At 43.2% G+C, this 27,776-nt stretch overlaps 1 protein-coding gene across 2 annotated transcripts in view; it reads right to left on the reverse strand.

Annotated features, from left to right (window-relative positions):
- SNRNP200 (small nuclear ribonucleoprotein U5 subunit 200) overlaps positions 1–27,776 on the reverse strand; it is a 1,344,735-nt gene that overhangs the window by 143,008 nt on the left and 1,173,951 nt on the right. For both annotated transcript variants that reach the window (XM_044084204.1, XM_044084205.1), the window contains 3 exons: positions 25,425–25,533; positions 24,506–24,614; positions 14,878–15,067 (listed from right to left, as the gene is read on the reverse strand). In XM_044084204.1, the coding sequence (XP_043940139.1) occupies positions 14,878–15,067; positions 24,506–24,614; positions 25,425–25,533 (408 nt within the window). The remainder of the gene's footprint in view (positions 1–14,877; positions 15,068–24,505; positions 24,615–25,424; positions 25,534–27,776) is intronic.

Below are 27,776 nucleotides of genomic sequence, written 5' to 3' on the forward strand. Positions count from 1 at the left end.
CTATAAACAGAAAAATGTTTCATTTGCTATAAGAGAGAGAGAGAGAGACATCATAGTACACTAAGGCACTAGTTCATAAGGTAAAAACATAGGTAATAAACAGTGTAACTTTACCATTACAGCATACAGAGATATGGAAGAAAAATAGCCAGGGTTAACAGTTCTTACTATATCTAACTTAAATAGTCACAAAGACAGGTTAATCAGATTTAAAAGTCACAGAATTAAAAAAAAACACTCATTTTCAGAATAATGTACAGGTTTTGACTACATCACTCATAAATCAGAACTTAGTCCTAAAGACTCTAAGGACTATGAATCTAGGTAATATGAAAATCAAATCATAAAGTTAAGAGAATTCAATCAAAACAGGCCATAAATGCTCAAGTGACACCTACTGGTCAAAACTGTAATTGCAGGTTTACCAAATAAAAAAAATATATTTTCAGATGATGAGTCGGGTAGCATAAAGCTGTATACAGTACGTAGCAATACAGATCTAAGGTAACTACAGGAAGTAGATCCCTGCAGACTTTTGTCAGGGACCTCAGGGGCAACTCCTAGATTAGGGACTTCCATTTTAAAGTGGTTATTAGACATTGGACAGGCTAAATGATAAAATAAGCCTAGAAATTGTGTTTCATTTATGCATAAAAACAGTTAAGCAGAAAGAATAACCATGCTGATCAAGCATGAGAGACAGTTTATTAGAAAGGAAAGATAAGCAAAGTGTGTAGAAAATACAGAATGTTCTTTTCTCAAGGGAAAGATACAATCTTGTCAGCTACAGAATGTTCCTTAATGGAATGTTAAATAAAGCACATAGGAGACTAAGCCTGAGAAAAAGGTTAGGGGGAGTGAATGCGGTTTATGAGGAAAATTACTGGACTGAAGCAATATGATATGTTGTGCTCAAGACAGCTGTTCAGTTAAGGTTAGTTCGTTCGACCTGTTACTACAAAGAAGATTAAGCTACAATACAGGCACTCGAGCCTGAGTACAGAAGACAGGTCAATAAAGACTATTATTATTTTAGTTTATGTTGTTCAGGACAATCAGAATATGACATGCAGCAACTTTGGATATTGTTTATCAGCACTGTTAATGAAGACAATATTCGGATACTGTGAACATCTAATAAAGCCTTATTGAAGGAACTACATTTGTTTGGAGAATTCATTCTGAAAAGTACACAAGACTTGCTCCATAAAGGAGAGACTGTCACCCGTTCAGCACGAGTTTGGGTTAATTACAGTACAGTACAGTCTTATCAATTCTTACACCTGGTCAAGGACACCATCAGAAAGAAGGGTGACATATAGAGCGAAGACTTTTAACAGCCAAGCTGAATATCAGTGAATTTTTGGCATGACTATCGTCAACTGCCACAAATGCTCTGGAAAGAAAATGCAGCCCAATTTCGTATCTAGTAATGTCCCCCAAAACACTTTGAAGGCTCACTGGTTAGATAGGACACACACAAATTCATGGAGAAATCAGGATGGTAGGTTTTGTATACAGAGTACATCAGAATCCCCTATATGTTTTCCACAGAAGTGGCTTTGATGAAACAACTGCCCAAATATGAGTAAAACAAAACCCCCCACGGTTGTGAAGTGGGCAAGCAGTGATAAACACTATGGAAGCACTGGCCAGAACAAAAAGCAAGAAACTGAAGTAAAAGAATTTCACCCTTCCCTGATCCTGAGGTACTGGAATGTGGTCTTTATAGCTAGGGCTATACATGCACATGTCTAAAGATCCAAAGTGACCAAAAGCACTTCTTATAAAAAGAATCAGAACAATGTTTGCAGGGTAGCATCTGTAATCTGGTTACCTTTAGAAATTTGTTTGGCCTGGGAATATGCATAATGGGGTCTCCAGTGGCTACTGCATTATGGGAAATGGAAAAGCCTGGAATATGAACCTTTACAAAACTGTGTACTTACTGTTCTCTGGGACATCAAACTTCAAATCTTTCAAGGAAGACTTGGAAATGCAAGTTTCGGGAATATTCAGGGAATTCTGAAGCTCAGAAGAAACATGAAAATAACCTTTTCCACAGAACGTTCATCTTCCTTCAACAGTTTCCTTTTTCATAAGGGGAAGCTCAGACAATCTGGCTAGTAAGTGTGAAGGGGCTATAAGGAAAGTGACAGGGTCCTCAATGAGTGAAGAAGCAGGACTGAAAAATTGAGATGGTGACATGACAAAACCAGTGAGACTCTGAAGGGGGTTCAATAGAAAAGATGATTTCCAAACGAAGAAGAGTCCTGTGGACCTGGAGCAGGACTGTGGCTGGGACACTCACTTTTCATTGGACAGCTAAGGTCTCATGGTTAATGTGGGAGAATGGAGAACAGCAGCACTCAGATTTAGAGGAATATTTAACTTGGTATGCTAACTCTTTTGAGGAAGAGTACTAATGGGGTAATGCCTGGAAGACAGCTGTTACTTTTCTGATCTTTTAAAGCTTACTGCCATAGAGATCCTCTTGGGAAATATTTAAGTGTTGTACCCAACTGGTGTAATTAATATTCACACAATAATGGCAGACTCGCATCATGGTTAGAATCCAAACATACATGTGTAATCCTGCAATTAAAGTTGCACAAAACGTGACCTAGATGATTTTTCAGAATCCACTGCGGAAGAAAAGTACCACTTAGTAAAATTTAGAGAGAAACCTGCATTTAAAGTCTTAGTCCTAAACTGCAACAGAAAAAATTACTAGAAAACAAGAGAGACTCCTTGTATCTCTTCTTGAACATCAATGTGAGGCTCTTCCTTCAAAATGATGACAACTTAGAAATTACAGTGACTTGCAGATTGACTGCTTGATTTTATTTCATTTGAGTATATTAAAGGGGTTCCCTTTCATATGATCGAATTTCTCTAAACTCGAAAGTCATAAACTTGAAACCAGAATCTCGAATTTAGAGAAACTCGAACATATGAAAGGGACAAAAAAAAAAAATTAACACCTTTCAAATGTTTTCGCAGGGGAGCTTCGCACCCCCGCACCCCACGCCCCCCTACTTAAATATACCTACTCCGAGATCGCACTATAGTGAAGGAAAGGGAAATCTCCCATTCCACGATACACGCATAAGTGCAAAACAGAAGATTTTCCATTCCTCTGCTATAGTGTGGTCACGAAACATTCACATTTAAACTGGTAGGGTACAGGGGGACCTGGCCCACTGCAATAAGGTAACCATTTGCTGTTTGTGTGTTCTCCATTAAAGCTGCTGTTTCGAGGGGGATTCCGGCTTGGTTCATTTATTTTAATAAGGTAAGTTAACTTTTTTCTTTTTTTAAACCTAAGGGTAATATTCACAATTTCGACTGAATGGAAGTTCGAGATTCTGGTCTCGAGATTATGAATTTCGAGCTTCTATCCATTCGATCTTGTGAAGGGGAACCATTAAATGGGGTGGAAGACTGATCAAAAAGTACAGTTGTGTACCTACCATAAATGTAGATGTTCGAGTGTATTCACTGTTACAGTCATTACACTTGGGGTTATCCTGCTGGCAGGCTACCCGGAGTCGGCCTGAATTCCAAAGTCCTGGTCTGGCGTCGGTTGCTGTCGTCTCTTCTCTGACGTCAGTGCGCCAGGGGTATAAAAGATGCAGCCGACGCCACTTTCTTCAGTTTTTCTTGTCCCAGATGTCAGGTGCCCCCAAAAGGGTAAGCTAACAAATTCTGATCATAAAAAAGCATGCACATAACCTTCATCTACAAGCAAATACACCACACAGGTTGTATAGAATAGAGAAGTGCAGATATGTCCTAGCAATGAAAGGGGGATGGTGAGAGGGTAACCTGGACTGCAACAGTGAATACACTCAAACATCTACATTTATGGTAGGTACACAACTGTACTATGTTCGTGTTTCACTGTTGCAGTCATTACACTTGGGTTGATTCCCAAAGCTGAGGTTGGGTGGCTGGGCCTAAATAGAATTAGGAGTGGCTATGAGGCCCTGCAGAACTGCAGTGGCAAAGCCTGCTCTGGATTTAGAGTAAAGAGGTAAGTGGTAGTGCTTTGTAAAAGTGTGCACTGAAGTCCAGGTTGCAGCCTCCAAAATGTTCTTAGTTGGTGGTACTCTGAGGAAGGCTGCTGAAGTGGCTGCTGCTCTGGTAGAATGTGGCCTACTGCCCTTAGGCACTGATTTGCCATGTTGTGAATAACATAAATGAATGCAGTCACCTATCCATTCTGAAATAGTCTGCTTTGAAATAGCTTTTCCTTGCGATCCTGCAGCATATGCCACTAAGAGTTGCTCAGTCTTTCTGAAAGCTTTAGTTTTGTCCAAGTAAAAGCGCAGCTGTCTGTGTATGGCCAAAGAATACAGAAGTCTCTCCCAGTTATTCTGCGGGTTTGGATAAAAGGTAGGCAAATGTATTGTTTGGTTAAGAGCCACACTGGACACTACCTTAGGCATAAATGTTAGGTTTGTCCTTAGAGAAATCCTGTCCGGATGGAAAATAATAAAAGGTTCCACAGCCATTAGTGCCTGTAACTCTGAGACTCTTCTTGCTGAAGTTATTGCTAGGAGAAGAGCTATTTTCCACGATAAGTATTTTATCTCAGCTGTATTGGCTGTCTCAAAAGGAGGCAGTGTGAGTTTTTCCAAGACAAAATTGAGGTCCCATGCAGGTATTGGAGATCTCCTTGGAGGTCTTATGTTTTTGGCCTCTCTGAGATACTGCCTTAGCAGTGGATGAGAAAAAATAGGTGGGTCTGTATTGTAATGAGCTGAAATGGCAGAGGCATGGATCTTAATTGATGAGAAGGATAGACCTTTGTCCAGCATCTCAGTCAGGTATTGTAAAATCTGAGGAATATTTGGTACGAGCGCATCAATTCCTTGTGCCTGATTCCAAGCACAGAATCTCTTCCATTTTTCTGCATAAGATTTTCTGGTGCTGGGCCTCCTGGCCTCCAAAATAACATCCATAACTGCTTTAGAGAGAGGTGTGTTCTGAATGGTTACATTATCCGCCATGCAGCCAGATTTAGGGTTCTCAGTTGGCTGTGCAGGATTTGATTGTTTTGTTGGGTCAGCAAATGAGGAATTTGAGGTAATGTCCAGGATAGGCCTTGAGACAAGCTCTTTAGGATTGGGTACCAGTGCTGGCGTGGCCAGTCGGGGGCAATCAGGATCATTTTTGGCTTCTCTTGTCTGACCTTTAAGAGTACCTTGGGGAGGAGAGGCAGAGGAGGGAAGGCATATACTGTAAGGGCTTTCCAGCTGAATGAAAGGGCGTCCACTCTTTCCATGCTTGTTTGTGATAAGTCCGAGTGCAGAATCTCTGTAGCTGGCAGTTGTGAGTGGAGGCAAATAGGTCTATGTCTGGGCATCCCCATTTCCCTGTTATCATGCTGAAGATTTGTGGATCTAGTTTCCACTCATGAGGATCCATGAGGTTTCTGCTTACTTTGTCTGCCAAAGTATTTGTCTTTCCTGGCAGGAATTGTGCTTGCAGGTGTACTTGATAAGTCAGTGCTGTGTTCCACAAAGTTATGGCTTGTCTGCAGAGGGGGTAGGAATGTGTGCCTCCTTGCTTGTTTATGTACCACATGACTGTAGTATTGTCCATCTTTATCAGCAGTTGTCCTGGATGAAGTAGGTCCTTGAAGGCTGTCAGGGCATTCTGTACAGCTAGCATCTCTTTTTGATTGATATGAAGATGCATCTGGCTTGTGGGCCATGTGCCCTGAATACATTTTCCTGCCATGTGTGCCCCCCAGGCATAACCTGATGCATCTGTTGTTAGTGTCTGCCTGGCTGTGGGTAAAGTGAATGGCTGTCCCTTGTTGTGGTGACAGGCCTGTGCCCACCATCGAAACTCCTGTTGCAGGCAGGGAATGAGAGTAATTAATGTTTCCAGGCTGTGGCAATGTTGAGTCCAAACACTTTTTAGATACCATTGTAGTTTCCTCATATGCAGTCTTGCATATGGAATTAGTAGAATGCAGGATGCCATGTAACCCAGAGCCTGCAGAATTTTTCTTGCAGATAACCTGGTCTTTGTTGCCATGCTTTTAAAGTAAGAAGTCAGTTGCCTTTGTTTGTCTGGCGTGAGATAAGCCACCTGGGCAGTTGTATTTAAGCTTGCACCCAGGAATATTATCTCTTGAGAGGGTACTAGTTTTGATTTCTTTTCGTTTACTGTGTACCCTAGGCAAATTAGTAATCTTTTTACAAACGCCAGATGCTTTAGTAGAATGTCTTTGGTCTCTGCTTGAATAAGGCAGTCGTCCAAGTAGGGATATATTTGAATTCCTCCTGTCTGCAAAATGCAATTACTGGTGCCAGGCATTTTGTGAAGACCCTGGGCACAGTAGCATTGAGCCAGCTATGAATCTGAGATATCTTCTGCAAGTTTGTCTGATTGGGACATGCAGGTATGCCTCTTTGAGGTCCAAAGTTACAAGCCAAACCTTCTTGCCCAGCATGGGCAGACGCTGCTGCAGAGTCAACATTTTGAATTTTGGAACATTCAGAAAAGTATTTAGAATAGACAGGTCCAGAATTGGTCTCCAGGCTTTGTCCTTTCTTGGTACTAAGAAAAGTCTTGAGTAAAATCCTTGTCCTTGCCCTTGTTGTGGCACTGGCTGAATAGCCCTCATGTCCATGAGATTTGAAACTTGCTTTTGTGCCTCTGCCCATTGATTGTGTGGCAGGTCTGGCATACCTTTTGCCTTTGGAAGGGTGTGAAAGTGGAACCTGTAGCCCTGAGAGACTATATTTAAGACTTATTTGTCCTGGGTGATCATGTGCCAATTTTTTGAAAAAAGTGTTAGCTTTCCCCATAAGGGTGCTGCCAAAAGATAAGTGCTTGGCACTGGCAGAGGGAAGTCATTGGGACTGTTTCCTATAAGGCTGTGATTTGTCTTCTCCGCTTTTGGAGGTAGAAGCACCCCATTGTTTGGGCCTGTATGAGCCCTGGGTCTGTTGTCTGCCTCTTTGTGGCCTGTCTGACATTGGAAAGGACCAATTCTTAGAAGGCCAGTTCCTGCTAAATCTGGGTGGCTGTACCTGTAAGAAATCCTTTACTGTCTGCATAGATTTAGCTTTATCCTCCATTTTCTTCAACACCTCTTCTGCCTTAACACCAAAGTATCATGCTGTAACGGAGCATCCAATAATTTTGCCTTAACATGATCAGGCAGATTCTGTTCCTTTAAACAAGCATGCCTTCTAATGACAGAACCTGTAACTGCAGCCCTGCAAGAGGCCTCCAGTGAATCAAAACCACATTGCAAAGTATGCTTTCCCACTTGTTCAGCTGAATGCAATAAATCCTGCATTTCCTTGTTCTCAGAACATTCAGAATTTGTCAACATTTTCTGTTTTAGCAGTGACATTAAGTATTGCTGATATTTAAGCATATGAAACTGACAATTTAAAGCCCTTACAGCCAAGGGAGCAGAAGTGTAAACTTTTTTCCCCCATCTGTCCAGTGCCCTTGAATCCCTATCTGAGGGGACAAGGTTTTGTGCAGTAGAGGCCTTGACCCCTTTGGGACCCTGAGATATAGTTTCTGGGTCAGCAGCAGGGGTTTTATATAGAAATGTATGAGAATCTGGAACCCTGTAGTATCTGTCTGGCTTAACAGGTGCAGGAGGTAAAGAGTCGGGAGACAGTCCGGACTCTGAAAATACATAATCTACAATGTCTAGAAAGTACAGTTTTGTACCTACCATAAATGTAGATGTTCGAGTGCTAATACAGCTGCAGTCCTTACATATGGGTTCTCCTGCCGTCAGGCGGGTCCTCGGTCGGCCGAATTCCAAAGTCTAGGTCCGGCGTCGGTTGTTGTCGCCTTCTTCCCTGACGTCAGTGCGACAGGGGTATATAAGACATGGCCGACGCCATTTTCTTCAGTCTTTCTTGCCCCAGATGTCAGGTGCCCCCAGAAGGAAGGCAATACATAATTTATATATTTATGTATAGTCATGCAATGCAATATAATCAAAATTCAGTAGTTGCAAGCAAATACACCATAGAAGGATAACCCAAACAGGTTGTTTGTGGAGGAGTTAGCCACTAGGCCTGTACCAAGAGGGAAGGAGGGAGGAAACCTGGACTGCAGCTGTATTAGCACTCGAACATCTACATTTATGGTAGGTACAAAACTGTACTATGTTCATCGTGCATACAGCTGCAGTCCTTACATATGGGTAGAATCCCAAAGCTACGCACAGGGTGGTAGGCACTAGGTGGAATTAGGAGGAGCCAGAATGCCCTGCAACACAGCAGTGGCAAAGCCTGCTCTTGTTTTGGAGTATAAAGGTAGGTGGTAGTGTTTAGTGAAGGTATGCACCGAACTCCAAGTGGCTGCCTCCAAAATATCTTTGGCAGGAACTCCTCTAAGGAAGGCTGTAGAGGTAGCTGTGGCCCTTGTGTAGTGGGATCGGATGCCTGTAGGCACAGTTTTACCATGAAAGGAGTAACAAAAATGTATGCAGTGGCCTATCCATTTTGAAATTGTCTGTTTGGAAATTGGCTTCCCTTGAGCTCCTACAGCATAGGACACAAAAAGTTGTTCTGATTTCCTGAACGGCTTTGTTCTGTCCAAATAGTAACGCAGCTGTCTATGGATGTCTACGGAATGTAGCAGCCTTTTTCCCCTTTGTTTTGAGGATTGGGGTAAAAGGTAGGTAAGTGTATGGCCTGATTTAAAGCTACCCTGGATACTACCTTAGGCATACATGACGGGTTGGTTCGTAGGGAAACCCTGTCCTGATGGAAGATGAGAAAGGGCTGCACAGCCATGAGGGCTTGTAATTCCGAGACCCTACGAGCTGAGGTAATAGCCAGAAGGAAAGCTGTTTTCCAGGACAAATATTGTAAATCTGTTGAGGCAGCTGGTTCAAAGGGAGGCAATGTCAATTTTTCCAGTATGTAATTAAGATCCCAGGCTGGGATTGGTTGTTTCCTTGGAGGTCTTATATTCTTAGCCCCTCTGAGGAACTGTCTTACAAGTGGGTGAGAGAATAAGGGTGGATCAGTGTTGTATTCTGCAGAAATGGCTGAGGCATGGATTTTAATGGAGGAGAATGACAGTCCACTGTTCAGCAGCTCAGTTAGATACTGTAATATCTGAGGCAAATTCAGTTTTCTAGGATCCTGGTCCTTTTTCTCATTCCAAGCGCAAAACCGTTTCCATTTTGCGGAGTAAGCTTTTCTAGTAGATGGCCTTCTGGCTTCCAAAATGACATCCTGTACCTCCTTGGACAGTAGGGTCTGTTGTGGTATTAAGGAATTTTCCATGCAGCCAGATTGAGTGTTTTCAGCTGACTGTGAAGAGTTTTGTAGCTGTGCTGAGTCAGAAGGAGAGGCATTAGAGGTAGGATCCAGGGAGGAGAATGTGTTTGGCTCCTCAGGAGTGGATACCAGTGTTGTCTTGGCCAGTCTGGAGCAATCAGTATCATCTTTGGTCTGTCTGTTCTTGTTTTCAAAAGCACTTTGGTCAGTAGAGGAAGAGGTGGAAAGGCGCAAACTGTCCGTGCTACCCAACTGAAAGAAAGGGCGTCAACTCTCCAGGCCTTTGGATGAAATGTCCTTGAGCAGAACTTTGTCAATTGGTGATTTTTGTGGGAGGCAAAGAGATCTATGTCTGGCCTTCCCCAGGCTTGGATTATCTTTATAAACACTTGAGGATGCAACTTCCATTCGTGAGGGTCTGTCATATTTCTGCTTAGATTGTCTGCCAGCGTGTTTTCCATACCTGGCAAGTACTGTGCTTGAAGCTCGATTTGCCATTCCAGAGCCCTGTTCCAAAGTGACATGGCCAGCCTGCACAGGGGGTATGAATGTGTTCCTCCCTGTTTGTTTATGTACCACATTACTGTGGTGTTGTCTGTTCTTATTAATAATTGCCCTGGATGCAGGAGGTACTTGAAAGCTGTAATTGCATTTATCACTGCTAGCATTTCCTTTTGATTGATGTGAAGGTGCTTTTCCTTTTGGGACCATTTGCCCTGAATGCACCTGTCTGTCATGTGTGCCCTCCAGGCGTAGTCTGAGGCGTCTGTTGTGATGACTTGATTTGCTTGAGGCTTGCTGAATGGTAGACCTGCGTTTGTTTGGCATGCTTGAGCCCACCATAGAAATTCCTTTTGTAAACATGGAATTAGTGGTATTATTGTTTCCAAACTGTGGCTGTGTTGAGACCATAAGTTTTTTAGGTACCATTGAAGTTTCCTCATATGCAACTTTGCACATGGGATTAGAAGAATGCAAGATGCCATGAATCCCAGCGCCTGCATGATTTTCCTTGCAGTTAGCCTGGTACAATTTGCTAGTATCTTGAAGTACTGAGTTAGTTGCCCCTGTTTTTCTGGAGTAAGATAGGCCTTCTGGGTGTTTGTGTCCAAGTTGGCACCCAGGAAAATTATTTTCTGAGATGGTGTTAGCCTGGATTTCTCTTTGTTGACTGTGTATCCCAGAGAATTCAATAACTGTATTACATAAGCCAGATGCTCCAGAAGTATGTGCTTGCTGTCCGCTTGGATCAGGCAGTCGTCCAAATAAGGGTATATTTGTATCCCTTGAAGTCTGCAGTAGGCAATTACTGATGCCAGGCATTTCGTGAATACTCTGGGCACAGTAGATAAGCCAAAGGGCAATGCAGAGAATTGATAGTGGATTGAACCTGCAAGAAATCTGAGGTATCTTCTGCAACTTTGTCTGATTGGGACATGCAGGTATGCCTCCTTGAGGTCCAATGTTACCAGCCAAGACCCCTTGCCCAGCATGGGAAGAAGCTGCTGTAAGGTGAGCATCTTGAATTTTGGTACTAGTAGAAATGTGTTTAGGATGGATAAGTCCAAAATGGGTCTCCAATCGGTTCCCTTCCTTGGTACCAGGAATAGTCTGGAATAAAAACCTTGACCTTGCTCGTGAGTAGGTACCTCTTGAATAGCTTTCATGTCCATGAGCTTTGAAATTTGTATTTGAGCCTCTGCCCTTTGATTGTGTGGCAGGTTCGGCATGCCTCTCATTTTTGGAAGAGTGTGAAAATGAAATCTGTAGCCTTTGTTTATAATGTCCAGGATCCATTTGTCGTTTATGACAATATGCCAATTTTTTTAAAATAATGCCAGCTTTCCTCCCAAGGGTGCTGCCACTTGAGCCTTGTTTGGCATGCAAAGGGGAAAGTCATTGGATTTGTTTTCTGTATTGCTGTGCATTGTCTTCGCCACCTCTTAATGCTGGAGGTTGCCATTGTCTGCCTCTATATGATCCTTGAGATTGTCCTCTGCCCCTTCTGCGTCTGTATCTACCTCTTTGGGGCTTGTCCGTGGCTGGAAAGGACCAGTTTTTTGTAGGCCAAATTCTACTAAAACGTGGTGGTTGTACCTGTAGAAAAGCCTTAACAGTTTGCATAGATTTAGCTTTTTCTTCCATTTTCCTTAGTATTTCCTCAGCATTAGTACCAAATAACACATCCTTTTGTAAAGGAGCATCCAGTAATTTAGCCTTGGCATGATCAGGCAGGGTTTGTTCCCTAAGCCAAGCATGTCTACGAATGACTGATCCTGTAACTGCAGCTCTACTTGAGGCCTCTAGAGCATCATAACCACATTGCAAGGTGTGCTTACCCACTTGTTCTGCACTATGCATCATATCCTGCAACTCCTTCAGATCTGGTTGTTCAGGTTGTGACATTTTATCCTTTAATTGAGATAACAGAAACTGCTGATATTTAAGCATATGGAACTGACAATTTAAGGCCCTCATGGCTAGAGTGGCCGAGGTATATACCTTTTTTCCCCATCTTTCTAAGGATCTAGACTCTCTTTCGGAGGGTAATGGATTCTTAGCAGTAGAGGCCTTCATTTCCATTGTGACCCTGAGAAATGGTTTCTGGGTCAGCATTATGGCTTTTGTAAAGAAATTGGTGTGAGTTAGGAACTCTGTAGTACCTAACAGGCTTGACTGGGGCTGGAGGCAGGGAATCCGGATTAAGGCAAGCCTCCAAATAAACATCATCAAGTATGTCCAAGACAGGAGGTATCGCCAGAGGCCTGTGCTGGGGTAGTAGAAGAAATTCCCTAAGCCTTTTCTTTGCATCTGAAAAATCCTGGCCTTCTCAATGGAAGTGCTCCCTCAAGGTATGCAAGGTTTCCCCGAATGAGAAATCCTCTGGGGGGGATACAGAAGGAATGGACTGTTCTGCATCAGAATCTTCAAAAGGGGAGTACGAATGCTCCTCTTCATCAGAATGTTCTGAAATAACGGAGCCCTGGTCAGAAGAGGGAGATTCTTCCTCCACTCTGGGTCTCTTGTCCGGTGGGGATTGTGAACCCCTGATAAGAGTAATTAAATCCTCAGCCATTTTGAGCATCTGCTTTTTAGGCATGGGGCCTGTAGATGGGCCCTGTGCAACAGGCCTCTGGGAGTGCATGGCTGATTTAGACTTAGTAAAGGCCTTGATGGAAAAGGAAGAAGAAGGTCTGAAGACACCATGGGTGGAGGTAGATCTGTCCACATTAAGAGGTTCAACACTCACAGTGGCTTCGGTAGCTGTAGTCAGGGTGTGGGCCGACGAACCTGTGGTCTTGGGTACAGAGGACACCGCCAGAGAAGCGTTGTCTGTACTCAGGGGCTGCGTAGGCGCCTCACTGAGAACCGGACCACGTGTAGCCGGTCTTGGCGTGGTGTCGGTTGAGACCGCGGGCCTCGCGTGTCGGTCTTTGTCCTTGCGTTTTTTGGACAAAACGGTAGTCGGAGTCTCCGATGACATTTTATAGTTAAAAGCTTTACCAAAATAGTGCTGGACGAACTCCGCCCGACGCTTAATAGTGCGTTTATTAAAGGTAGCACAAAAGCGACAGCCCGAGACGTTGTGGTCTGGGCCTAAACAAGGTATACAGAGGGAATGGAAATCCTTATGCGGTATTTGCTTCCCACAAGAAATACAATTGTTAACTTTGTCTGACATCGGTCTGAGGCAAGAAAAGTTTCCCCAACGGGGTACTTAGCTTTAAAGAAGACTTCGGTTTCCAACTTTTCGTAATTTCAGGAGCTGGCCAACCGGCACTTGCGAACTGCTTCTGCTTCGGGCACCGCGCGGCAAAAAAGACTGGAGAAAATGGCGTCGGCCGTGTCGCACTGACGTCAGGGAAGAAGGCGACAACAACCAACGCCGGACCTAGACTTTGGAATTCGGCCGACCGAGGACCCGCCTGACGGCAGGAGAACCCATATGTAAGGACTGCAGCTGTATGCACGATGAACATCGGGTGGAATAGCAGGAGGCCTGTGCTAAGGTAGAAGAAGAAATTCTCTGAGCCTTTTCTTAGATTCTGAATAATCTTGGCTCTCCCAATGGAAATGCTCCCTCATGGTATGCAGGGTTTCCCCAAAGGAATAATCCTCAGGAGGAGAAGCTGAAGGAATAGATTCTTCAGCATCAGAATCCTCATAGGGAGGAATAGAATATCCCTGTTCTGAAGAGGAGTCAGAGGAAATGGAAACCTGATCAGAGGAATCGTACTCAGTGTCTTGCCTAGGCCTCTTATCAGGGGGGGGGATGGGAACCCCTGATCAAAGTAATTAGGTCTTCAGCCATTTTGAGCATCTGTTTCTTAGGCATGGAAGTCTGTCCTGGAGAATGCTGTACATGTTTCCTTGTCTTTAAAGCTGTTTTAGTCTTTGTCTTGGATGCTGAAGTTGGCTTGATATAAAGCTGTGTAGGTCTGAAAACACCCTCAGAAGCCGATGCCTGCTCAAAGGCTCCAGACCCATCTGAGGGATTAGTTTGCAAAGGCCCAATACCTTGAGTATCCAGAGGCCTAGTTGTCTCCACGTGGGAGTCGGAGGCGGCCTGTGGCTCTGAGGTAGCGGGTGTCAGGGGCTGCGAAAGCGCCTCACTGAGAACCGGCGACTGGCCTAGAAGAGGCTTTGTTGTCGGTTTTGGACCTCAGATGCCTGTTCTTTTTCCTTGCGCTTTTTATGAACTCCGGTCATTGGCTGTTCTGACGGCATTATGTAGTTAAACCTACAGCCAAAGTAATGAAATGCAAAATTGTACCGACGCTTAATAGTGCGTTGGTTAAATCTAGCACAAAACCGACAACTAGCAACGTCGTGGTCAGGGCCTAGGCAAGGAATACAGTAAGAATGAAAATCCTTATGAGGTATTTGCTTCCCACAAGAAATACAATTGTTAACTTTTTCTGACATCGGTTTGGAGCAAGAAAAAAGTTTCCCCAATGGGGTACTTAGCTTTATTGAAGACTTTGGATCTGAAATTCAATTTCGAAAATCTCAGGAGTCGGCGATCGGCACTTGCGAACTGCTTTTGCTTCGGGCACCGAGCGGCAAGAAAGACGGAAGAAAATGGCGTCGGCTGCATCTTTTATACCCCTGGCGCACTGATGTCAGGGAAGAGGCGACAGTAACCGATGCTGGACCAGGACTTTGGAATTCAGGCCGACTGCGGGTAGCCTGCCAGCAGGATAACCCCAAGTGTAATGACTGCAACAGTGAAACACGATGAACATCTGACCAATTTCAGCCACAGTCCTGGATACAATAAATTATAAAATATTACTTAGAAAAGTATTCATAACCCACAAAAAGTTAGGACTTAAAGACAAGCTTACACTGCAAACTACAGTCCCCACTGCTGCATTAAAGAACTGATAGAAAATGGATTAATTTTTCTTCCAATTTGTCAGATACAAAGATTATTCCTTCAAAAGGATGACAAGTTTTGCAATGTGTTTCAAAAACTCTCTCTAGTTATAGAAGGAAGCTGAACAGTGAAGAGCTGCTAACTTAAATAATCTGTAAAAAATCTATAAAGACCAAAATGCTATGTGCTCACTTAATTCAAAGGATTACTCACCTTGCAAATTATAATAATTAGGATTCTGGGTCATTCTGCGATATAGGAAGGTCCAGGTTAGATAGTCAACAGCATCTTGCTTGTTCTCAATGGTTTTTGTTACAATCTCTGCATTGAAGTGGTCATGGAGGCAGTGGTCGAGGTGAGATTCAACAGGAAGGGGCTCATACAAGAACTTCTTAAAAAAATCCTGGAAATGAAGAAATATCAATACAGCAAACTGAAAAAAAAAATATCTTTCCTATTCAACAGGATATATACAATTCATTGCTGAGGGGAAAAAAAAGCTATCCAGACTTGAGACAAGATCCGATATTTCAAAATGAAAAAAAAAAAACATGAAGATGTGTATGGGGGTTTCTTACAATATAAAAGGCATTGTTTGGGGATACTACAACCGGCAACTGCTAATCGACCAGGAATATTCCTGCAGCACTACACTAACTATTCTTGAAGGTGGCTTTATACTACACTGTTATACACTTAAAGATATCACACAGATACAACTGGTTTGTTATGCTGCTGGACTGCAGGCTGATCCCTGGTGTACTAAGCTGCTAGACCCTGGACTATGCAGATGGGTTCCCGGTATGCTATTGCCCAACTGCTGGACAATAAAGGCAGTTTTCCAGTTTACTGTGTTGCAGGGCTCTTAGGATCCTACCAAGCAGATGCCAGATGTCATATACTCCTCAGCTGACACTGTTGAGCTATGCTGCTCAGCTACTGACAATCAGCATGCAGCTCCTCACTATGTTACACTAAAGTACCCCAAGGACCCTGAAAACAACAACACTTCAACAACTGTTATTCAAAGGATCCTGGAGGCAACTAAATGGTATGGTACTCAAAGGATCCTGGAGGCAGCTAAACGGTATGGCATTCAAAGGATTCTGGAGGCAGCTAAAATGGTATGGTATGCTGCAAGGTCATGGAGATTCTGAATATAGGCTTTTTTGTAAGCTGCAGAGAGACTGGCCTACTGCCCTGCTGTGATATTTGAAAAAGATAAGTGTTCATTTTCAATTGTGTTCTGCACTTGTGTTTTAATACACATCTATGTAATCTGTACAACTGTTTTTTTTCCCACCCATCCTCCCAGCTGTGGTGGTGGTTTTATGTCTTACTGGCTTTGAGTTTCCCACCTCTGGTATAAAGTTGATACTGGAAACTCCCCCCAGTGACATTACATCAGCTCATTCTACTGTTTATAGTGAGAACTTAGCAAAAGACCACCCCTTTAGCTTCTGAACATTGAATTATTTGATTTTTTTCTGTCTCTTCACTTTCTACTATACATAAAAACAACTGTTCCTCTTTCTACTTCATTTTGCTGTTTGCCATATTTATTACGGCTTGTTGGTAGCCACACAAAATTGATGACAGTATTCTACTGAATCGTTGCTTTCTTAGTGCTGTTGTTACTGTTGTGACTTGTGAGCTACTGTTTCAAAGCAATCTACTGATTAACTACATTTCATTGCTATCTACTGCATTTCATTACTGTAACTGCATTTCGTTGCTGTTTAACTGTATTTATTTCATACTGCAAGTGTTAGTCTTTTAAGTTTAAAAAAAAAAAAGGTTAAGAAAAACAAAGAGCTCTGGGCTTGTTTTCCACCTTTCCTGTTGCTCGAATAGTCCAGATACAGACTTGCAGTATCCAGGACTGTTTTGTAAGTTTCTGAGTTCCCCAGATCCTTCTGGGTTAGAGGAAAGCCTTCCAGCTTATCAGTAGGAGTGGTAAGCACTAGGTAGCCTACCTATCATAAGAGGAGTGGTTTCCGGCTCTGAAATTGAAGTTTTATTGGCCTTTTGGGCAGATTTTCTATCCCTTTCAACTTTCTCTTCTCTCTCTTGCACTTTTCGTCAGTATCCCATCAGGCTTTTTGTAGCAAATATTGCAGCACACAAGAGCCATCAGCACTAGACGTCCTATAAGGAAACAGCTCCAGTACTTAGTAATGATGACCATGCCTCCTGGAATATCTAAACGTCAGTTTCCTGTACTTTCTCCTATTAACCTGGTGAACCTGGGCATTCTGAGGCAGTGTAGCAACTGCCTCATGTACACAGACAACCCTCTCCTCTTACCTCCCAACACTCAGACTTGTGAGAGATGTGCCTATATCTCCAAATTGGAAGCCATGCACTCTCCAGCCAAGATCAGAATAGCTGGTCAAGAGGAGAAGGTCAATACCTGCACCATACCACATGGAACACACAGCTCTCCAGAACTCACACCATCACAGCCCTCACATAAAAACACAAACCACACACCCACCTTCACAGAGGCTCTCAACAGAAATCGACCCAAACAGCAGGGACCTTCAAGGCAGAAACACACTCTACCACCACACAGCACAAACCACAAGACACACAGCTCACCTACACAGTATGCCCCTCAACCTAAGCCCCTAAGGAAAAATATCTCGCCCAATACAATAATCATAGCTGACTCAATAGTGAGGAAGACCGATGTCCCACTCACTAGGTTGAATAAGGAGAAGGTAACAGTCAGCTGTCTATCAGGTGCCAGAATCCGACACAACACATGCACTCAGGTCACACAACAACAAATACAAAGAATAACTCTATCATTGTCCATGTGGGTGTGAATGACCTGAGACGCACCTCCCTTGACTACATGAACAGACATGGTGGAGCTCTCGGATTACATGGCTCAGGCAAGTATGACTCTAGCCCTGAGCAGCATCCTACCATCACCTAGAATGATACCACAGTACAAACAAAAAATGACTGACTTCAACAATTGGCTAAGTTTCTGGTGTCATTCTAAGGGGATCCAGTATCTGTCTGCTTGGGATGACATGACTGATAGACCTCGATGCTTTGCCAGAGATGGCCTGCATCTGTCACCCCTGGGTTTCCATGTACTGGCTAAGTCTCTTGCCAACCCTATAGTGCCTTTTTCAGGCACTGTTCCAAAGACCAAATTACCACTGTAACAGCTATAAATAAATGCAATCTGAGGCTCATGCTGCTCAAAGCTAGATGTCTAAATCTCAAGATGCACTTGCTCGGAGCAGTCATTAAAATGGAGAGCATTGACATTTGTGCTGTAATGGAGACCTGGTTTAAAGCAGCAGAAAGCACCCCTACACTACCAGGCTATAACTCATTCCACACCTTTCGGCCCCAGAACACGGACCGAAGCTCAAAAAGCGGTGGTGTCGCCATATTCATAAAGGATATGCACACCTCCAGATTAGTAGTCCAGCATAACACATCTGAAACACTCCAGGTACAATTAACATTGGGTAAGACAATGATTCAGGTCATAGCCTGCTATAGGTCCCCAACCATGTCCCAAGACTCTCACTCCACATTCCTAAGCACCCTCGAAACTATTAAGAATCAAACCAACACACTCATACTAGGCAACTTCAACTACCCCTCCATCAGGTGGGAAAACTACTTAAGCACCAATGCACTGGCCCAATGCTTCCTGGAATTCATCGATTCCAATGCCCCGGACCAGCTCATTCTTACCCCCACTAGAGGAAGAAACATCCTTCACCTGGTTATTGCTAACGTGGGAAACCATTGCTCTACACCAGTAGTCAATTCATCCCTGGTTAGATCCAACCTCAAACTAATCACCATGGAAATCCACATCGCATCCACACCCCTCACAAAGCTATCCACCATGAAAAACTTCTCCAAAGCTGACTTTAGATTCCTAAAAACAGAGGTGGCTAACTTCATGGCACCCATGCCAATTGAAAATAGATACATGACTGCCGAATCATACACCAGTTCACTGCACAAACACGTACATAAATGCATGGAACTAGCCATACCCAACAGAACCAAGCTGCTCTCCTGCAAAAAACAGGAAGCCAGTCTGGTGGTCACCTGCCATTAATAAACTCTACAACATAAGGAAGAAACTATTGCAGAAAAAGGTGAAGTCACAAGACTGGAAAAATTTCCTTATTAGCCTCAACAAAAAGTTGAGATCTTGTGCTATCCCAAATAAAACCAAGACTCCTTCCTCAAGCAAGGAGAAACCAGTCTGGTGGACCCCGGCCATAAGCAAACTTTACAATAAAAGGAGGAGACTTGTACAAAAAAAAGGCCAAATCTCAAGTAGAAAAATCATCCCAGATCAGCATTAGTAAGAAATTGAGGGCCCTCATCAAGTCAACTAAAGCTAATTTTGAAAAGAAAGTTGCCAAGGATAACCATAAGGCCTTCTATGGCTATGTCAAAAACCTAAATGGCAACGCTCAGGTCTGTTCTGAGCTAGTACAAAATGGAACAAAATACACCGACCCTTCTGACATTGCCAACATCTTGACTGACAGGTTCAGTGCAAATCCCCCCCCCCACCACCACCTACAGGGCCTATTACCATTCCACGACATTGTGTAAGTCCAATTATTACTGATACGTTGGTTAACAAGGCTCTATCTAAAGCTAAAAACACTGCCTCCATGGGACTAGATGGTGTCCCAGGCTGTGTCATACACGAGCTCCAAAAGGAATTAACCCTGCATCTTAATACCCTGCTCCGTCTCAGCCTCTCCACAGGATATGTACCCATAGAATGGCGCACGGTAACGGTGGTCCTGCTACACAAGGGTGGGGCCACAACTGACCCTGGAAACTACCGGCCAATAAGCCTGACCAGTCTTATCTGTAAGGCTATGGAGTGAATCATTATGGAACTTGTAAATGGAGAGATTGGAAACCTCCAGTCGCTGGATCCCACACAGTTCGGCTTTGTCAAAGGCAGATCATGCCTCCTGAACCTGGTGGATTTCTTTGAGACAGTTACTCAGGCTATAGATAAGGGAAAGGAGGTACACACGGCTTACCTTGACCTTGCTAAAGCATTTGACACCATTCCCCATTCAGGTATTATCGATAAGCTCACCAGCCTGGGCATAAACCCTTACGTCACAAGATGGATCGCAAACTGGCTCTCAGATCCCATAAAGTAAGAGTAGCGAGATCTATGTCCGAATCCAGACCAGTAATGAGTGGTGTGCCTCAGGGCTCTGTCCTGGGGCCCCTTCTGTTTGGCATATACTTCTCAGAAGTACAGGCAAGCATGGAAGGGCTGTGGCTAAGTTTGCAGACGACGGCAAACTGGGTGCTATAATAGAGTCTCCGGCCGACATGGAGATCCTCCAGAAGGGCCTAAATGAGACTGATGCATGGTGTCAAAGCCACGGTCTCAAGCTAAATGCAAAAAAATGCATAGTAATCCCCTTTGGAAAAAACAGAGTACCCGCAAACTACAACATCGGAGGTAATCCCCTGAAATCTGAAGAAGAAATAAGGGATTTAGGGACCCAAGTAGACAGTCAGCTTTCCTTTGATAACCATGTTGTCAAAGTGGTTAGAGAATCCTTCTATGTGACCCATCTGATCACGAAAGGGTTCGCATCAAGATCTAAGGATGTAATGGTGCCCCTCTACTTTTCCCTCATCAGACCCATTATTGAGTACAATGCACCAATTGGAATGTACCTGGCTAGACATCTCCAGCAGCTGGAGAGACCACAAAGGTACCTAACCAAGAGGATTACTGGCCTCAAACAGTTGCCCTATACAGCACGATTGAAAAAGCTAAGACTGTTCTCTGTTGCATACCGCTTTCTCAGAGGCAATCTCTGTCTAATGTACGGAGCCATGGCCAACCCAGAACTGTTGAACATGCTCCATCTTAGCAAAAACAAATCTACTCAAGCTACACGCTCTAGGGATATAAACCTCAACACAACAATGAATAGAACATGCTGGAGGGATAGATTCCCTTCGCAGAGACTTCCCTTACTATGGAACAGGGTCTCTATCTACATAAGACAGAGCCCCTCACTATCACTCTTCAAGAGGAACCTTGAAGAGTGGATGGGTAACAAAGTTCACACCGGGATCACACCAACAGCACTACTAGATAGGGGCCAAGGGTACTAGCTGCTAGTACAAGGGTCTAGGGAACTACTAAAGGGGCAGTGAATACCACACAACATGGCTGGGCTAATATATGCCTTCGGGCAGATAGCCCAGTACCAACCTATGAACCCATCAAAACCGCCAAAGCGAGCTATGAAGGCAGAATTGCAGCAGACACTAAAAACAACCACAAAGTCTTCTATAGTTATTTCAAGGATCTCCATGGCAATACCCAGATTTGCTCCGAGTTACTGCACAATGGTACCTCCTATACTGAGCCAACAGATATTGGCAATATACTGGCCGACAGATTCAGTGCCAACTTTACCCCCCCCCCTCAAAAGACCAATCTCAATATCAGAAGAATGCCAAGCACCCAAAGTTACTGCATCACAGGTTAAAGCTGCATTGTCTAAGGCCAGGAATACAACTTCCATGGGACCCAACAATATCCCTGGCTGTGTTCTACATGAATTACAAAGTGAACTGGCACCAAATGTGTGCTCTGTTCACTCAGCCTCACTTCAAGCTTTGTCCCTACCGAATGGCGCACTGCTACAGTCATCCCTCTCCATAAAGGAGGAGCGACTACAGACCCCGGATATTATCACCCCATTAGCCTGATGAGTCTAATATGTAAGGCTTTGGAGCTCATCATCATGGACCTAATTAACAAGGATATAGGAATCTCCAAACTCTAGATCCCACACAATTTGGTTTTGTGAAAGGTAGAGCATGCCTGCTCAACCTGGTTGACTTCTTTGAATCAGTCACCAGAGAAGTGGATGAAGGTAGGGCAGTTCATACAGCCTACCTCGATCTAGCCAAGGGCTTTGATACCATTCCTCGCTCAGTAATTACTGATAAACTCAGCAAACTCGGCATCGACTCCTATATCATTAGGTGGGTAGTAAATTGGCTCACAGATAGAACCCACAGTGTGAAAGTAGCGGACTCCAAGTCAGACTGCTGACCAGTCACGTGTGGAGTCTCACAGGATCGGTCCTGGGTCCACTCCTGTTTAGCATCTACTTCTCAGAATTCCAGACCAACATGGAGGGACTCTGGCTTACCAAAATCACAGAAGACTGCAAGCTGGGAGCCATTATTAGCTCTCCAAGTGATGCAGACATCCTACAGAAAGGCCTCACTGAGACCAATGACTGGTGTCAAAACCATGGCCTTAAGCTTAATGCCAAAAAATGCGGTCATCCCCTTTGGGAAAAACTCAGTTCCCACTAATTACCACTTCAATGGCAGCCCACTGAACACTGAAGGCGTTATAAGAGATGTGGGGACAAAGGTTGACAGCAACCTCTCCTTCAACCACCACATTGCCACTGGGGTCAGAAAGTCCTATGTGGCACATCTCATTACCAAAGGTTTTGCATCCAGGAAGAAAGAGGTCATCATTTCTCTCTACTCTTCCCTCATTAGACCAATCATAGAGTATAATGCCCCATTTGGCATGTACCTCACTAGACACTTGCAACACTTGGAGAGGCCGCAAAAGTAACTCATGAAGAGGATCCTAGGCCTTAAACACATTCTACATGGACAGACTCAAAAAACTCCAGCTATTCTCTGTCTCATATCGTCTACTAAGAGGTGATCTCTGCTTGACTTGCAAAGCCATGTCTGACCCAGCTCTGTTAGAAATGCTACATCTAAAGAAATCCCAATCCCTCCGCACCATGTGCTCCAGAGACCTCAACCTCATTACCACAATCAACAGAACATGCTGGAGGGACAGGTTCATAACCCAGAGACTACCCATGCTCTGGAATACACTTCCCATGCATGTCAAGCAGAACACCTCACTACCCCTCTTCAAGCGGAATCTTGAGTGGATGGATAACAGAAAGCTCACCCTGGAGATCACTCCAATGACTCTACTTAATAAAGGCACTGGGAACTAATGATGGGTGGCACAATGCCAGGACACTTCCATGGGCTAGGCTTGTAAAGGCCCCAGGGCCATTAGCCTAGTACACACCTATGAACGTGTGCTGTGCTGCTGGACACTTGGGACTAGAGTAGCAGATTTACATTGTACTATGTTGCTAGGCCCTTGGAATCTTTCAGACATTTGATGTGCTATGATTTTAATCTTTGGGACTTTACAAATATATACCAAGTTACATTTTGCTGTGTACTGGGGACCTAACATCCAACAGTTTCTTGATGCACAATGTTACTAGGCCCCTGCATCCAGACAATGTGTATTATTCTGTTGATGTTCTTGGATCCAACAAGCAGATACTTTTTTTATTTGCTTTGCTTTTTTCCTCCTCACCTCGGTGATCATCAAAATCCCCTGTCTCAACATCTCTACACTGACCGTTCATTCATTCAGGAAGCAAGAGTGGAGAAAGACAGCAGAGTCAAATATTAAGGCAGTTGAGTTTGCCATTGTGTAAGCTTTATGATGAAATCTTTTAAAACCTCACACATAGCATGGTTTTGGAATTATTAATGCAAATATAAATAAGCAATATTTGATGCCTACAGGCATCAGTAGGAGTTAACTGCAGATGCACCTGAAGTGTTACTCGGATGTAATAGGTTAAAAAAACAGCTTTTTTTTTCATAAATTTATGGTGGTCCTCACATAGGTATCTGTAACCTCACCAAGGTTTGGTATGCTATGCTTGTTAGTAGAGTATGTCACTTGCTTCCATGAATAATGTAACCAATTCAGGACTACTCTGTCTCCTTGAAGCCAGAACCCTTGCTGGACATCTTGGTATCCACCTGAGATTCGGGAGCAAGTGCTTGCACATGCAATTCCCCTTCCCTTGAACAAAGGTGAACTGGCAAAGCCGGATCACACTTTGTCCCACTCCAGCTCCAGTAGGTACTCTAAACACTACTCAAAGTTGGGTCAGCTGCATTGTTTTGAAGGCTTTATGGCAATGGAGCCAGCCCAACATGTAGATACCTAGTATGTTATGTTGCTGCTCACGTAGGATCCTGCAAAGCAAACATAACTGGTGTGCTATTTGTGTCCTTAGAAACCTATAAGCAAACACTGTAGATGCAAGGTTGCTGAGCCCTTGAAACACTGTTGTTCTGGGATCACCTACATTATTAAGTTTTTGGCACCCTGCCTAAAGATACCTGGCATGCTATGTAGTCAAGATTTATGGAATTCTGAAGGTAGTCACATGCTGCAGTTTCTAAGATGACCCTTCAAACTTTGTTACCTTGTGTGCTATCTGTAGCTGAACTCTTGCACTTCACAGGCAATTACTTGGGTCACTACATGTTGTTGGCCTCCTGAAACCCCACAAAATAGCTGGTATGTTACGTTTTTGGAGTGGAAAGTGTCCAGACCAATTGACCTCAAGTTTCTTCAGAAATTTTACTTAGTGCATTAAAAGGCTGTACCAAGGAAACCATGCAGACAGTGGACAACTGAGTTGCCTTGCTGGAAGCTTGGATATGAGGTTTTTTTTTTTTTTTTTACTATGCAAGTTGCTAGAACTCTTCCAAGAGATTACTCATCGGTTTTGTTGAGTTCTTTTGGGCCAGACAACCTACTACAGACAATTACTCACTGTTATCTTTCGAGTTCTTCTGCCTCTTCTTTAGAGTTTGCACAATAAAGACCATTATAACACAGTCATGCTTAATTTTCGCTACAAAACAGCAGGTTATAAATGTCACAGTTCTATTCACCTAAAAAAATCTCCCTCACCTTTTTTGATCCTTGACACATAATAACACAGCGCCCTTCATCATCCAGCAGTGGGCGGTTTGCTCGCCCCACCATCTGTAACACATCATAAATTGGGTAATCCACATACCTAAAGGAAAAACGAGACACATTAATGAAACAAACTTTTTTTTAAGAAAAACAACTTTTGTCATTTAGAAAGAAAATTCTTTTCAGCCTTTTCCCCACTGAGTAATGTGCTTCACTTAAATCTTAGACAAGGCATACCTTGAACCACACTCGTATTTTTAATCCATTAAGAACTTTAATAATGAGAATGATTAGTCAGTATAAAGACAGGAGTACAATGAAAGATCATCTTGGCAGCACAGAGAGGTTTATACAAGATGACAGGTTTGTGTCGGCAAACATGTATAATATTTAGAAGTGATTTGCACAAACATGTTTTTATCTAAAGCACAAAATAAATTTGCTGTAACAGTAAAATATATGATATGCATGGGCAGCCACAGTAGTGCAGCGGTTAGCGTTGCCGCCTCACAGCAAGAGGTTCTCCGGTTCGATCCTCGGCTGGGGTGCCTTCTGTGTGGAGTCTGCATGTCCTCCCTGTGGTCGCGTGGGTTTCCTCCGGGTGCTCCGGTTTCCTCTCACATCCCAAAGACATGCTGTAGGTGGATTGGACACACTAAAATGGCCCTAGGCGTGAGTGCATGTGTGCGCCTTCTGTCGAAGGTTGGGCGCTGGGCTGGCAACTCGACACCGTAAAACTCCACTGTCAATCCTGAGTGGATGGTGATCCACTTTGCTGACCCCTGGCTGGGAAAAGCCGAAAGAAGAAAAAGAAGAAAGAAGTAAAATATATGCACACAAACTAAATCCCTCCATGTTTTTCAGTACATCAAACTATGTGATGTTAATGGGAAGAAGCCTTCATACTCACGCATGGATTTTGCCATTGTAGTACTGTGTGTCCATTATAATTACCAGGTGAGCGCAGATACTCATACCCCAACAGAGACTACGAGATGCAACCACCACTTGCACAGCACCTACAAAAAATAAACAAATGTCAAGTGAACATGTCTCCTAATACCATGATAAAAGCCACATTCAAAATATTTACTTTTATCCATCTCCAATAAACTAGATCATCCAACAAGCACAGTACTATATTACCCCTGCTTGTTCCCAAATCAACCTGCCTGGGTAGGGAGTCAGAAAAAGTAGGGGTCTACCTGTCTGTCATTTGTGGACAGCAAATAATTTTTCAGTAAACACTTGACAACTCCTAAAACTTTTTATATGTAATCTGTACCATGCAACAGTTATATCATGTGAATGTTCTCATACTATTGTATTGTTCTCTTGTATGCCTATTATGATCTTAGTGGGGTGTTCCACTTACTGGTCTTCATCTGGAAGTGAGCTCTTGTTGCTGCATGAGATTTCCTTGTACCCTCTCAAGGTGGATAAAAAGTTAAAGTGCCCTTCTGCATACTCCACCCTCTCTTAGCCAGCTTCTCTTAGCCAGCTCATACCAGCCCCCAGGCTGTTAATCAGCAATCATACCAGTGAAGTGGTGTGTAAAAGGAGGGCAATGGACCTGTTACAGTCAGAGAAGTTGGCCTAGCACTGCAGGTGGGAGGGGTTGCTCTTGGGAAGTGTGCTGCTGGAAAGAGAGAATTCCCAAAAGAACCTGAAGATTCCCCGACATCTTCCAGTAGGAATCTAGATAAAAAGGGATGTTGGTTGAAAGCACCCCTGACCTATTCAAAGTGGTGTGAGCGGCATTTTCATTTGTGGGACTTGTTTCATCTCTATATAAAAAAAGAAGAGTTTGAACCAGTATATTTAACTTCTCTTCAAGTCATTATTTTATAGGTGAATGGTAATCCATTATTTTATACCTCATGGATGGGTGCAGCAGGCATATTTGGCACAAAATTTTCTATGCCAAAACGGATCCTGAGATACTTTTCACTGCCTGAAAGGCCTAAAACTGAGCAACTTTTTCTCCATTTGGAAAGAGATTAGATGACTATACCATTTAGAAAGATATACCAGTATATACCTATGGCAGAAAAGCCTGTGACGGTACAACCATTTCAAGGAAGGGAGTTGCAATGTAAAACACTGTTGCCTGAAAGAGTTGCAGAGCAGTGAGTAAAAATGATTAGCAGACTGGAAAGAGATCACACATTGAAATGGTATATTTTAGGTGTATATAGTTAGGAAATGTTGAAAGTCCACAATCTAAGTAGAATTCTTAAATTTCCATCAAGCTACAACTGAAAGCCCCATAAATGGAGAATTCTAAGCAACAGGCCATCATTGAGACAGATACAATTAAATAAATACTTTACTACTGTATTTAAACAAATAGCAGCATTATTATTGTTGGTAAAGGACAGAAATTTAAATTAGGGAAAGGATCTAAGCAACTTATTTGTAAGCAAGGAAAAATTGTAAAACAGAGAGAGATTTTTCTCTGAGGTACTCTCTGCAGAGTGACAGTAACCTAGAAGAGAAATAGGAATTGATACTGATAGAAAACATAACCTAGTTTGACTTCCAAGTTGGCTGAGTAAATTTCAGTAACTGGCTAGTAAGTCCACTGCCTGGATGCCAGGAAAAAAAGAAATACAGAGCACCTAGAAAAAAAATCAACTACAAAAAGTGAGGAAGAAACACTGACTGGGGGAATGTTTTACAGCTGCTCAGCAAAAAGCAATGCAACCTCCACACAACTTCCAGTAACCTACAGGAAGATACAAGACAAATGCACACAGACCTGGTTAAAATAAACAAAACACTGATACAGTATATCAACACAAACAAAAGGTTGGAAAAATGGAAGAAGCTTTAAACAGATATTCAGATGAGGTGATAAAGCTGCAAAAATCAGAGGATGAAATGAAGAAAAGGCTGGCTGAATATGACACTGCTCAGGAAGAGATGTTTAAAAAAATAATAGAATTAGCACATGTAAAGGAAAACCTGAGAATTTCAGCTATACCAGAAAAGCTGGAAGGAACAGATTGCATTAATTTTATGAAAGCACAAATATGCAGCTGGACTGGTATTCCATAGCTGGAGTTGTTAGTTGAAAGGGCACATCATGTATTTGTTCCAAACCTGGCTATGAAAAAGCAACCTAGACCTTTAATAGTAAAGAAGCAATCCTAGCAGTAGGAGTTGATACTGACAAAACTGTGGCAGAAGGAAAAAATACTAAAAGTGGGAGACAGCAGAGTGTTTGTGGAGAATGACTACTCACTGTACACCAGGCAGA

This window comes from Protopterus annectens, chromosome 9.part0, assembly GCF_019279795.1.
Source record: "Protopterus annectens isolate FY-2018-M chromosome 9.part0, PAN1.0, whole genome shotgun sequence".
NCBI classification, from domain to species: domain Eukaryota; kingdom Metazoa; phylum Chordata; order Ceratodontiformes; family Protopteridae; genus Protopterus; species Protopterus annectens.